Genomic DNA, 14,392 nt, shown 5'->3' with positions numbered 1-14,392 from the left:
ATCAGTGTTTCCAAACAGGAATAAAACATAAGAGGTTGTGCTGGTTACTGGGAGCAGTGGTGTGCTGTTTTAGGAGAAAAGCATGATTTGGAGCCTGAGTGAAAAGCAGCAGTGACCCTCTCCTTGCATCCGCATAAATCCCTACTTCTGTAAGAGTGCACATGGCTGTTGCAGGACCAAAGCAGGATGGCAAAGAATAGGGGGGAAATGTTAGAACTTTTATTATTAGTGCTTAAAAGTTAGTATTTGCTGCAAGAAGATGTTCTGGGTAGCTGGTCAGACAGCTTCCCTATGGGACAGGGAGACAGAAACCTCCACCTCCCACTCCCCTGTGTGTCACTGGGCAGATTCTCTGTGCTTGGCCCCTTGTGTTTGCTTCAGGTTCTTGATCTGCTGGGAAGCTAAAATAGTTCCTTCTTCTGATGTGAATTCTGGCACCCACGAGCTCGTTTAGGGTTCATCCCCCATTTGCTTGGCTCTTCGTGTTGGCTCAGATTTTAGGGGGGCTTTGTGCATCTTTTGTTCTTTTAGAGTACAAAAATGAGATTAATGCTTCTGTATCCTCTAGTTTTGAAAGGATGCAAAATAAAAACCACAAAGTTGTTAAAATATAGTCTAAATTTTCTTAGCAGAGAAAGTAAAGTTTATTTGAATGTAGCATGCTATATATAAACATAATTGATTTTTAAAGTTAAAAATGTCCTTCTTTTTATAAATATGCTTATGAGATTTTTTTTTTCTTTAGAGGCATTCAATAAGCTTAATACTATAAATTTTTTTAAAATAGCATATTGCTAAAATCTGTAACCACAGTATTCTATCAGGGAAGTTGGCCTACACATTCAGAGATTTTTGTCTCTGTCCTGAATTTTCTGATACTGACAAAACAACAACATAACAAACACTGAGGTGGATACTGACCAAATATTGTGCTTTACAGCATAGAATATTTTACATACATTCTTTTTTCTAGAATACACTTTCAACATTTGAAATTATAAAAATGAAATTAAAGCAAAACGGTAGAAATTGGCATGCAAAAAGAAAATATCATGCATGTGGAACACTATGTGCTGTTTTCAGGTGATTTTTTTCTTGTTTGTTCTTGATTCTTAGCATTCCCCTAATTCCAGATAGAACATAAACGTTCACACAAATGGTATCTAATGTTACACAGTGGATGTGGTTTATTCTTTACCATATTTCTACTGTACATGAGAGAAAGCTGGTAATCTTCAGCTGAGGTCAAAGATTGTCATATCAATATGATATAAAAATTTCATTTTGTAAGTTATATTCGAGGAATGTAATTATATGATTGTTTTAAAATTTAATGCGTGGTTATCATCCCAAGAAGAGTCAGATTAGTTTAACTCATACTGACAGATGGTTAGTGGGCAAAGAGAAATCCATGAATAACCTGACACACGGAGCAGCGTTAAAATATCACATATCTATGCACTGAAAATGATTGCAAATTATATTTGCATTATGTTTTGACAAAAGAGATTTCTTTCTGCTGGCATACAATAGCACAAAGGTACCTTAACCCTACTATGACTTAACTTGCATTACTCAATTCAATATACTGCTAAAAATGGGTATTCTGTCACACTTCTAGCAGTGCTGGATGGTAAATAACAGCCAAATTATCTGTTTCTCTGAGTTGATTTTAAAGTTAATTTAGGAGTTTAATTTCTGAATATAGGAATTAAATCGCTTCTGCAGAGAATATTCTGCCGTCAGTAATATCTAAGAGCTAATATTTCTTTTTGTGCAGTTCTCTGTTGGAGGTGCTTCATAGTCATTTTCATTTACTTAAAATGTAAAAGCTTTTGTTATAAACTTTAACATTCCTGACAACATAGAAAGAAAAAGTAGTTTTTGAAACCTTATACCATCTCTCACTACTGCATTTTATAAATAATAGATACACTTTTGAAACAAACCTGAACCATTCAAACATTTAAACTGTTTTACTGGATTTTGTGAATTAGGCCTAACAAAGGAATTCACTTCTCCAAAGTTTTCTGATTTTTGTGATGCAGGAAGACGCTTTTGTGCTCTAATAGTGTGAGGGCTCAGAGATAAATATTGTCTGCAAGGGAGGGCTGCTGAGGTGTGTGCAGTCTGTCCTGCTCCTGGAAATGTTTTTTGTCTGCTGAGACTCCACTCAGTTCAGTTTCACAATAATTTACAGTCCTCAAGGCAACTTCACGACAACAACACATGCTCCAGCCCGTCCAATGTTGACAGGAACTTCCTAGAAAGTAAAAGAAAAAAGGAGAAGAAAAAGGAGGAAACATATTTAGTAGCCTCCTATGATAGGACTAGAGGAAATTACTTTCAGATGAATAGGAAAGCAATTTGTTTATTCAAACTGATGTAATGCTAAAACAATTAGGTTTAACTAAGGTATGAAAACAGAGTTTGGGCTGTTTGGCAAAACTTAGCAGCCCCTGAGTTATAAGGGTGCAGCCTGGGGTTGTTCCCTTAACACATTCCAAAGGCCTTCACATCCTGTGTTCCAAAACCAGGGACTGTGTGGCAGCAAAGGATCTTGGCAGCTCAGGCGTTTCCTCTTGGTCTCAGAGGTGAGGGCCATAAATACGAAACTCTGAAGGTGCCTCCAGAAGAGGGCATTGCTGACAAACACACCAGATTACAACGGTGAAATTAAACACTTAAGGCCCAAAATTACTTGTGCGACCTGGTTTGCTTGCCCATGCATTGCCTCCACCCCTCAGTGTGAGAAGCTTCACGTGGTTATTTTACAGGAGACACAACTAATATTTCATTCAAGCCCACCTACAGCATTGCTTGCACCCTGATGTGCCGTTTTTCCCCAAACCAGCGATAAGGTTTCCGTTATTTGGACAGAATTATTCCTAGCTGCAGGAAGAGCCCCTATCATTTATGAGGCAGCTGTTGCCATTACCTCTGTCCACTCGTTGTTCTGGGCATCGTAGGACTCCACGGTGTCCAGGTAGGTGTGCCCATCGTAGCCCCCCACGGCGTAGAGCCTGTCCCCCAGGGGACAGATCCCAACCGCGTCCCGAGGCACGCTCAGAGGGGCCACCGTTGTCCAAGCATCTGTTTTGGGGTCGTACCTAGGCAGTGTGATGGTCAAATTCAGAAAAATGACTTGTGGAGGCACATTTCAAATTTAAATTGCTGACATTCGCTTGTTTTCTCCTGTGTTGCTGTTCGGTTTACACCAGGAACGAGCGGAATAGTGATGTGATTCAGTTTTTGATTTAGCCACTAGAGGGGCCTTCAAGCCCACAGAAAAGGCCCCTGTTTTCACTTTTTGGTTACAGTCTCTCCATTTCAATTACATTAAGCCATCAATACATTTTAAACACAAGTGGAACCTGAGGGAATGATAGCATGGCCACCAGTTGACTCAGCAAAGTTAATTTCAATACATTCTTATTTTCTTTCTTCATAAAGCTTTTGGTTTTATCTTTCTTGTCAAAGTTTTCAGAAAATTTCACTGTAAAAGAAGTTAAATATCTGTGTAGTAACTCTAAGTTTATCTCATGAAAGGCCTGGCTCCATCTTACATTAATATTGATTTTACTTCTGATCTACTCCAATATAAATTGCAGTAAATTCCAGGGTAGTTCCTGCTTTACCCCATCTAACTGAGAACAGAATTGGTCCATTGTTGTTCACAGCAGGGGTTGAACACCCCCTCACTTTTCCTTTCTTGTCCCCAAATGACAAGACTTTGTGATATTTCTTCTATTTTCACAACTTTTATCAGTATCAGTCAAATTATTGGCCGAACAACTGAAAAGTATTTAATTCCTACAATATATGGCACAAGCAGCCTAAACCTGAGTTTTGGCAGTTAAGAAGTAGAAAGGTCACAGGTTGAATTTGTCTCACTTCAGTTGCTTTTACCTGGTTCTTGGGTACCTCAAGCAGAGGGGAGGAATTTGCTGCTAAGGTTTAATTCTTTTGTCATCACGAAAGTATTGGGAATCAGTTATTCCTGCTCAAAAGATTATTTTTAAAAGGCAGAATACGTTTTACAAACATAACGTTCCAAGCGTGAAGAGAATTTATTCTATAATTCCTTCTTGGAAAGTAAACAACAAAAGAAAAAGCAAAATAAATCCTTACCTCTCCACGCAGTCGGAAAGGCGGGAGCAGTGGTTGGAAGCAGGAGCATCATGGCCTCCCACAGCGTACAGAAACCCATTGTAGGTCGCCACACCGACGCCGCCTCTCCTCTTGGACATGGAAGCACATAGGCTCCACTTGTTTGTGTGCGGGTCAAAACACTCCATGGATTTCAGGCAGGAGCTCCCGTCTCGCCCACCAACTGCGTACAGCCTGGGATGACAACCCATAAGCAGGCAAACAATTTCAGTCTTTATTCTCCCACTAATAAGAGTTTTATTTGGCTAACCTCCTCCAGACCGCCTTAAAATTGTCATTATGCCCATTATTTGCTGCGCTCTGGAACTTTCTTTGCTCAAAGGCTTTCCTGTGTTATATGAGGTCATGTTCTTCACTTGCAGTGTAAATGTCCAAGCAGCCACGTATGAAAATTAAGCTGAAAAATTCATGCCAGGTTCTCTAAATATGAGCAATAGAAAGAATTGAATTGAAGGATGCTGCATATGTTTGAAATATATGGCAGCATTCCCTGGGACAGGGTTGTAGAATATTAACATCACATTAAGAGATTTTCTGTGCTGTTAAAGGACTCTAATAACATGAATAGACATCAAAAACATACTTAAAACATATAGTAAATATATTTTCCTCCAAGCCTGCATTTAAGAAAATCTGCTGGACAGAAGGTACCATCTTGTGTCATCTTGTCTGTTTACCTCAAAGTACCTAGCAAACAATTAAAGATTTAAACAGCTGGTGTTAGGACAACTTGTAGGAATAAATTGTGGCAATCCATGTTAAAAAACATTAGGGAAACTTTTAGGAATAAATTGTGGTAATGCATGTTTAAAAACATTGGGGGTTCTGGATTTTTGTCAATGAATTTTACAAAGCCTGAATTTCTTTCTGGTCTCAAGCTAACTTGGATGCTGCTGAACTGTGATGGAATGTAATAGAAGATGGGATCAGATGTTGAGTGTGCCATTCTTTCTACTCCCTTTCAAACCCTGGTTGTTGTTTTCTGCCATGAAATTGAATTTACTTAGTGCACCTAATTAGAGACCTAGGGAACACATGGACTTGCCCAGAGTAAATCACCTGAACCAGATCAGCTGAATTTTCTTTTAGAAGTGTCCGTTTTATTCCAGTGACTTAAAAACCTTTCAGAGAGCTCTGATACGTATTTTAACTGGAAGATTCTTAACCATTGCTAGAATAAAAAAAAATCCCCAATTGTCTCTCTCCTAATGTTTGTTCCCTCGATAAAATTGAGTTTGCTTGTGCAGTTTGTTGTCTGATCCATACAAAACTTGAGGCTTTGATTTATTTTCTTTTTACATCATGCCACTGGACACAGACTGCTTGTTTACCCAGCTTTCACAGGGAAAGGAAATCTCTGTATATACAAAGTGATTGGTTGGGATCCTTTGTTTGCCATAACATATCTACAAACACAGTGGTGTTTCCCATTCTCTAAGGAAAAGACCAAATATAGCATTATTGACTGATGTTTTCAATGGACCATTTATTGGTCTGAAAGTGTTGCTCCACAGATATGTAAAGTCTTTTCTGGTGGGGTTGAACAGGAAAAAATATGGTGTGATTTAGGGAAACAGGAAAAGGAGAAGCATTCTGCTTGGTTGGACTGCAGCAGTAGCACTGAGTGATGGACATTTGATCTCCTGGTATGCCAGAAATTACATCACCAGACGTGATTTAAGCCCTGCTGGAGACAGCTTATATCAGCAATGATTGAGAACAGAGTCAGGATCGGGCTGATTTCCTCTTTGACAAAGTGGTTTCCTGCACGTCGTTGCTGTAGAAGGCACCACCAGGAGTTTCTGGTGGAGTTTTTGCTGAGAACATTTCCTCTGAGGTACAGCAGGAACCTTGAGAGGCATTTCTGCCTCTCTTGAACTTCTGAGCTATGATTTGAATCCTGTCCTTGCATGAATGCAAAACCCCAACCTGCATTTACAAATATCCCTTTGCTGACATCTTTGTTGCTGCTGTTTTGTCCTTCTCTTTTCTCTGGAGTTTACAGATTGATCAGGGAAGCCAGTGGCAAAGGTTCCAGGTAAATGCAATTGTCTGCCTGTAACTGAGTGTTCCCAGCCCCCATAAACTGGCCCCGCTAAGAGCTTCCCACAGCTTTAAATAAGAAGGAAGGTTGGTTCAAGCCATATTTTCCATAAGCTGAGGCCTTTTTCAAGGCTTTTGTAAGATCCACATGGGTGTCTGCTCCCATGTAAAAGGGCTTGAGTGGCTTTAGCATCTTAGCAAAATGTTTAAGCACATTAACACTTGATTTCAGTGTATTCAAGAAATAAATGGAGGGCAGAACAAATCTGGAAAGGATAAGATTTACAGGAGGCTGTTTATTCCATACCTAATTAATAAACTTTTCTTCTTTCCATTAAACGCATCATATACCTTCAACATTTTAAAAATTGGCTGTGAATCTGTTTCTGTGAATTTGTTGACTTCGTTTTCAAACATGTTCTTTTAAGTCTGTTTAGCCACAATGATTTTAAAGTGTGAACACAGACTTGGAATATTTTCTTAAGTAGCTGATTTTATATCCCCGTATATTATATTCCAGGTAAAATTCTGATGTGCATGTAATAACATTTTCACATTGCTATAGCTTAAAAGGGCTGAAATGTGTCTAGAACCTGACTGCAAGTTTGAAATCAATTTACCACGCAGCAGAGGAAAAGCTTTCCTTTCTTATGTCTGCGCATTATATTTTCTCTTTGTTTCCTTGAGGCCATTAATTACCATAAGCCTGAAAAGAAAATTTAAGAAGCTGTATTTCCAAGGAAGGAAGCAAATGAAAACCCAAAGAGAGGTTTTCCTGTTGCCATACTTGCTGTTGAGTGCCGCGACCCCGACGGTGCTGCGGGGGGTGGACATGCTGGCCACGTAATTCCACTGCCGCGCCTGCGGGTCCCAGCGCTCCACGGTGTTGAGGTAACTCCACCCATCGTGGCCACCAACTGCATACATTGGTCCTTCAAGCATTGCTACTCCTTGAGAGATGGAATTAGGGACAAATTATCCCTTGGTTTCAGTGACCAGCAGCGTATTCATTTCATACGTTAATTCCCTGTATGCAGATAAGCAACTTCAGCTGGTATTAAACGATCTGAAAGCTGCCTTTTCATTTGGCAGAATAAATAAAGATAAACAAGCACTTCACATGCAGTGTTCTTCTAAATAACCATTATCTTTTGCCAAAAGATTAGAGGAAATCTGCTTTAGCTCTAATGTTCTCTTCTTGGGCTTTTATCTCGCTTCTGGTGACCTTGCTCTGAAACAAATTTGAGCCCCAAAAGGGGAAACGATGTTATTCTCCTACAGAAAGGCAAAACTTGAGTCAGGCAACGAAAAATGTGCCCAAGCCAACAACCTCTCTTAATTCTGAGCCAGCTGAAGCTCTGTAGTGCTGCCAGCACAAAGCCTGGGTGGGTGGGTAGCTGGCTGTCCTTAACAGCTAAAGCACCACAACATTTTAATGCCTTTTGGATAAGAGCTGGCTCCTATCTACTGTCCTTGAGGCATGGGAGAGCCAACTTGGCTGTCACTGCAAAGCTCTGTGTGGACAAATCCTGTGGCATTGTGCTTCTCCAGAGAAGGGCTTTGGTGCCTCCCCTTTGAGAGCTGCTGCTGCTCTTTGCTCGCTTTTTTAGGTGAGACAAAACGTTTCAATCCAGCTGCTTAAAAGTTTTCTAAATCTGTCTTTCAGGCCTAAATATACATGGCCTGATTTCTTCAAAAGGCCAGCTCTCCACAGAATCTCCCTGAAGGTAATAGGGGCTGGAAGTGTGAGGCAGCTTTGCAAACCAGGCACAGATTGAAGCCAAACTTTGGGCACCCAAATCTATGGCTGTGACCTATTTGCTGGGGAGAATTATGCCCCTGTTGTCAGGAATTATAAAGACTTCAATGAAAATTATTTCTTCTGTTTGGTCTTCTTCCCCTTTGCTACCCACTAGTATTTGGTTTCATAAATTTTGTGCTCCAGTTGGTAAGAACCCTACACTACCCTTTCTTCACCAAGCAGTGGAGAACATGACATAGGCCACAATGGTTTGTCAAATAATTCTGGATCAATCTTCCTCTATTATCCATAAAAATAAAAATATTCCATGTCGTTTGAACTTGCCAATGATTTCAAGCAATACCTGTAACTCGAGAGAAGCCAGCTTTTTCATAAGACCTTTTTCATAAGATAATTTTCATAAATTGTGCAGAAATCATCATATTCCCTCTGTTACAGTCTACTCAGCTGTAAACTTAGCCTTATTTTTTATAGTTCCAGAAATAAACTCTAGAGTTCATATTCATATTATTCCTTCAGTGTGAATAATATTAAGGATTACTTTGCAGTAAAAAACCCATAACACTAAGCCATGGCAGAGCTCTGTAAAACTTCTTGTAATTACAACATGAGAACTGGTAAAGTTGCACTTATTTCCATACACTCTTTTCTTCAATGTGGGTAATGTCCTGATCTGAATTACAGAGGTGACTGATACTTCTGGGCTTAATTCATAATTTATTAAAAAAAATACAGTAAGGTTGTTATTGTATTGTAAATGTATCTCTTGACCATTAAATCCTGTGAAGCATTGATTATTTTCACTGTACCTTATATTTTGGAATTTCCTACAAGCAGAATTAACTCTGGAAGACCAGTGCTAATTAGGTGAACACTAATAAAATCATAAAATTACGGAAACAGGCAAATCTGTCTTTGAAAAACATCTTTTACAAATATTGCTGCGTGTTACTAAATGCTGTTAAAGGTTTTCTCAGCAGTGTTTGTGTCAATCAAAACCCATCTGTGTGTGCTGTGAGGCGTTTGCAGAGGCAGAGCCCCTCTTACCCAGGCCATGCCTGTGTGTTGACATCGGGGGCATCACAGTCCAAGCCTTGGTGAGGGGGTTGAAGCACTCGACAATGTTGGAAGTTTTGAGCCCATCCCTTCCGCCCACAATGTAGAGCTTGTTGTCAATCACGGCAACCCCAAACTGCAGCCGCCGCCCGTTCATGGTCCCAATTTGGATCCAGCTGTTGGTTCTGAGGTCGTATTTCTCAATTGTAGTGGTGCCTGTGAAAAACAGAGACAGCCATGGAGGGAGCAGTACCCAGCAGTCAGTAGTCAGGTCAAAACATGATTAAATTATGAAATACTGAAATTCTGTGTGTGAGATTTTGCTGTGAACTTCAGTTCTCATGTGAACGTAGTGAGAAAGCTGTGCTAATTGCATACATGATTGGCAAATCTATGAGAATATACTGGGAGCAAGAAATGGAGAATTAAACTGAGGTAATATTTGTGTGCAAATATTGGAGAGAAGTTAAATCTATAACTTAAATACCATGAGGGTAGGGGTTTTGTGGGTTTGTTTTGGGGTTTCTTTATATTCCCTACGAATACGGTGCCTCACAACAATCTACTCTTTAACCATGTTTGTGCCTAAAGTATTAAGGATATCAAAACCAGATTCCATGTATCTGTCTGAGGAACTGGACAAGCATCTCCAGCAATCCTGTGGATATTTTCCATTTTAGGATGGAGTCAGGCAGAAGACTGGGCTGTGTGTGAATGCACATCTGGTTCCCACAGGTGTCTTCCCCAATGCTCACCTGTGCAGCAGCCCTGCAGTAGCTGCTTGGCTGCTGTAACATATAAAGCCACATTTTCCATTTTTTTCAGGTCACTGGACCTCCAGTAACATTTTTACTGAAACTTTTCAGAAGGCACGAGCTCTCTGCCATTCAGCACTGACACTTTTCCATGCGCTGGCTCCCATCATCACTCAGGAGCCATAATTGCTCCTCTGAGAGCTGCTAAGCACAGCGAGGGCATGGCTCAGTAAGATCCAAGGCAGAATTGCCAGTTCCAGCTCCAGTGCACCCTGGAGCTCAAATTCAGCTCAGTCAAAGGCAACCAGATGAGGAAAACAGAGCCGATTTCTTGTTCCTTGACTGGGATTTGAGAGCAGACGAGTAGTGTTTTGAAGATAACAACAAGCAGTTTGTGGCTAAGAAATTCTTTTTACAACAGGAAAACAACCATGCAATAAAGCAGAAAAGAAAGGTAGGATTTGGTTTAGAGAACTGTTAGAGATCACGTGATGTACTCCAGAAATTCAGCGAAATAAGAGTTTATCTCACGCTATCTTTTCTCTTATCTATCTGTTTTTCCACATGCACAGGCTGGGAAAGGAACTACCAGCTCCACCTGCGATAAAACAGAGAAATTCTGCTTTCTGCCCTGTATTCAGAGCAGCTGGGTTTCTTTGCCTGTTCTTTCCATCTTGTTAGTCTGTTTGCTCCTCTTCACTTTGATTCTTTCTCATTTATTCTGTGCTAATACATGAGTGCCCCAAAGTTCCCCACTTCAAAGGAAATCTCTCACACTAACTGAAACACAGGAAAATGCAGTCAGGTTTCAGTGTGTTCAGATGTACCCTGTGGGCTGTAATTCTTACAGAGGCTGGAAGATTTGAAAGTCGTAAAATTAACGTGGTTAGGCACATTCACGTTTTTCAAAATTCTGGCCCAAAAGTACCTCTTTGATCTTCATTTGATCATTTGAATTTGAGATTTGACTTCCTATTCCACCTGAGATAAGCACAAAGCCAAACCTGGCGTTGCCTGAGACACCAAACCTGGTGTCTGCCTTTATCACAGGCAGTGTGTTATTGCCAGCGGTGGGAGTTACTCCCTTCTCAGAGCTGTTCCTCTAGTGCATCCTGGTCTCTTACTGCTGTTTCCTTTATCTTGCAATCCAGCCCGGGCTCCAAGGTTGAGTCAGAGCCGTGGAGGACAGCAGGGAGGAGCGGAAGTGCTGTTCTTCTTACCCATCAAAAGGCAAAAGTTCAAACAATTGGCTTCATTCCAAGGGAAGAAGCAGGAGAGGCACCAACAGGAAGTGCAGATGTTGACTGAAACAGTCCTTTCTTTGCATAACCTTTACTAGGCAAAATATATTGGAAAATTGTATTCTTATTTTAGGGGAAGAGAGTTTAAAAATTACCTTGAATCCGTGGTTGTCTATACAATTCATAAATACTCAGTATCGCTAATGAATCTACTTAATTGCAACAGTTTATCTCCAATTTGCTAAATTGTCCTAGGAATGAGTGTTTTCATGTTGTGCTGGCAATGAATGTGTATTCTGCACTTGATTTGATTGCACAGAGATAGGGAAGTAGCTCTGCAAGGTGTCTCATATGGGCAAAAATCAGTCGTCAGCAGCTTTTTGTAAACCATGAAATGGATTATCTTCTTTGTGATTCTATTAAAAGTGAGCTCACACAGCTAAAAGTAATTCTGTGCAGCAAGTCGCTAGACTTTAAACTAATTAGAGTTCTCTGGCTCCAAGCTGTGGGTTTGAAGTTGAGATTCCTGGAGAAAATGATTTAATATTCTGCCTCCTAAATAGAATAGTGCAATGTTTAAAGCTGTAACCTGATTGCAGTTGTGAAAATCAAATAATAGAAACTGGAATAGTTTATAATAATTAACTTTCGACTACAAATCTGAAAAAAAACCTGTGTGTGGAGTCCTGAAAAGAAGTTGCATTCATGAAAAATACGAATCCTTCCACCTGAAGTTTTATAATAACGATTTATGAGCTCTCTGGAGTTCGATGATGCATTTTGTTTTTCTTTTCTCTTCTTCAAAAGTTTTTTTAACTTTCTTACTTTGTCAGAGTATAGACCACAAGGTACAATACTAAACAAATCTTGAAACATTTCAAATATGTACATTTTCTTCTGATTTTTAAATTCAACTATTTTTTGCAAAAATTCCTACTAAGTTTAATTTTAAAATCACCATCTCCATCAGACTTCTTTAGTCTGCACTTAAATATAAGTGTATTGTTTACAAGTATGATCCTTGCAAGAAGAAAGAACTTCTGACACATAGGATTCTGTTCTGTTATTTGCTTTTTCTTCTTTTTCTCCCCTAAACTGATATTTTCCTACAGGAAATATTTAAACAATTGTCATATATTCCCTGGGTGTCTGCAATACAATTAATTACTACACTCACATTAACTTGTGGGCTTACCTTTAGTGGCATCCATACCTCCCACAGCATAAAGGGCACCCACTGTGGACTTTCTGGGTTTAGTTCGAGGGCTCTGCATCATGGAGCGTCTCTCTGGCAGGAGGTGATACTTCATGGCCTCCATGAGAAGTTTCTGACACTCCAGGTCGTCTGCAAACATTGGGCTGTTTTCTAGATCAGCCAGGAGCTAAGAAATGGAAAAAAAAAAGAGGATCTTGATATATCATCTAAATCATTAAAATTGCATGTACTTTAATAATTAAAGTATTCGTAGCTACAAACACTCATTTTAAGCTCACCACTCACTTGAGCTTTGCTGGGAACTCTGCTTTAATGGAAGCAAAACTGTATAAAGGTAGGAGGGAAAATTCTGTGAGTATGAGGGCTTTGCCTAATTTTTTATTACCTCTTTCTTTTAACTTTTAAAAAAGGTTAAAAACAAAAATGTAGTACTGCACCCTCTGAATGCAAAACTCCTTCTGATGTAAGTAAATCTAATACAGAGTACCAGACATCTCTGAGTATTAGAAGATATTAAATGTATTTAAAATCGTGTGTGTAGTACTTTTATACTTTATCCAAGGTAGAATATTTGCAGCATTGATCACTTAGATCCATAAAGTGTCCTGTTTCGATATTCTGTATGCATTTCTGATGGGATATAAAGATTCTTCTATGACACAGGCACAGCAGTGTCACCTTTCCATGAAACAGAATGTCCAGCTCTGGAACTTGGTGGATGAATTGTCTCTTTCAGAATTAAGGGACATGTAACGTCAGTGCTCAGAATTGTCAGCAAAAATTTAGGCCCTTTTGTGTCTGTTTATTTTTTATGGCAATAAAGAAAGAAACTTTGTGGCTTAACTGTCCTGCAGTTTGGCAAATCTAAATACCTTTGCATGTGATCTAAATTGCTGTGCTATTAGGGGAGAACTCTTACAACCCAACAAAGAAACACTTGGCTTTTGGAATACACTGACATTTTTTAGAGGTAATTCTGAGCCTAGTAATTACACTGGCACTGGGGGATTTCTTTTTATCTGTTTAAAAACAGTGAAGATGCATATTGTATAGGTAAAAATATTAAAAAGTATAAAAATATACCAAAAAAATCTCCAGTCCAAATCAGAACCTTTCCACGGAACTCTTCTGTCTGCCTACAGAACGCTCGAGACAAGCATTTCAGCTGGCAGAGTTCCCTGTTAGCCCTTCCCATTGATACCTGGGGTGGCAGCAGGGGCAGTCTGATGTAGGAGAGAAGCATTCCCAGGTCCCGCTGGCGGTTCTGCAAATCGTGCCTCACCCACATCATCAGGGCCTGGAAAATGGCTTCTTCATCTGGCACGTTGATGTCATCGCTAGACAAGAGCTTGGCAATTTCATTAGCTGGGAGCAAAAGAAATTCCTGGTTTTTTATTACTTCTATGAAGTGTTCCTAAAAATAGAAGAAGATTTCAATGCACTGATGATTTTCACACATAGGAATAGCTTTTTCTTAGATAATGTAGGCTCTGTGTATATTTCATTCTCGTTCTGTTCCACAATATAGGGAAATGCTGTGGGTATTCTAAAGATCACTGAATGTCCTTCTACCATTTAAGCGAGATTTTGGTTGCATTTTGCTGCCTCACTCTTGAAGAACTGAGGAATAATTCTCATCTTCGCACCACCATACCACAGTTGTCTTTGCCAGGCTGCTTGTCAGCCTGTCCTGGCTTAGGGATTTGCCACTGGCACCTTTGTTCATCAGTGTGATCTTAGCACTGTGGCTTGATAGAAATACTGTTTGAAGATATAACATGCATTTTGGAAATGCCAGGTAAGCATTCAAATAAACTGTGTCACTTCTACTGCAGATTCAAAGGCTTTGAGCCAACTGCACTGAAACCTCCTAATCCTTTTGCAACAAGCTGTGCCAGCTGTTGGCTCTAGGACTCTGCTCTTAGGGCAAGAAAATACAGCAAAGAAATTCAACTCACTTTTCTAACAACACTATTTGGGCAATACAAAGTTGGAGAAGTCCCAACAAAGGGATCTCAGTCTTTTAGCTACTGCTGTGATAAAACTCCCCAACACCAGAAGTGACCACACGTACTAAATCCCTAGAGTCTTTAATAGAATTATTCTTCATTAAGAAAATATATTGTACAGATGGGTTACAACAATATCA

At 39.7% G+C, this 14,392-nt stretch overlaps 1 protein-coding gene across 4 annotated transcripts in view; it reads right to left on the bottom strand.

Moving 5' to 3' along the window:
- Positions 1–616: 616 nt before the first annotated feature.
- KLHL4 (kelch like family member 4) overlaps positions 617–14,392 on the bottom strand; it is a 76,694-nt gene continuing 62,918 nt past the window's right edge. For all 4 annotated transcript variants that reach the window (XM_042029281.1, XM_042029280.1, XM_042029278.1 and 1 more), the window contains 7 exons: positions 13,445–13,657; positions 12,223–12,409; positions 9,023–9,247; positions 7,001–7,163; positions 4,132–4,344; positions 2,939–3,110; positions 617–2,263 (listed from right to left, as the gene is read on the bottom strand). In XM_042029281.1, the coding sequence (XP_041885215.1) occupies positions 2,204–2,263; positions 2,939–3,110; positions 4,132–4,344; positions 7,001–7,163; positions 9,023–9,247; positions 12,223–12,409; positions 13,445–13,657 (1,233 nt within the window). In that variant the 3' untranslated portion in view covers positions 617–2,203. The remainder of the gene's footprint in view (positions 2,264–2,938; positions 3,111–4,131; positions 4,345–7,000; positions 7,164–9,022; positions 9,248–12,222; positions 12,410–13,444; positions 13,658–14,392) is intronic.

The sequence above is a fragment of the Corvus kubaryi genome, unplaced genomic scaffold (assembly GCF_017639235.1).
Source record: "Corvus kubaryi isolate FWS band 111438036 unplaced genomic scaffold, C.kubaryi_AGA036_p1.0 37322, whole genome shotgun sequence".
Lineage (NCBI taxonomy): Eukaryota > Metazoa > Chordata > Aves > Passeriformes > Corvidae > Corvus > Corvus kubaryi.
Note: the sequence above shows the minus strand (reverse complement) of the source record. Positions and strands in the feature narration are given on the sequence as shown.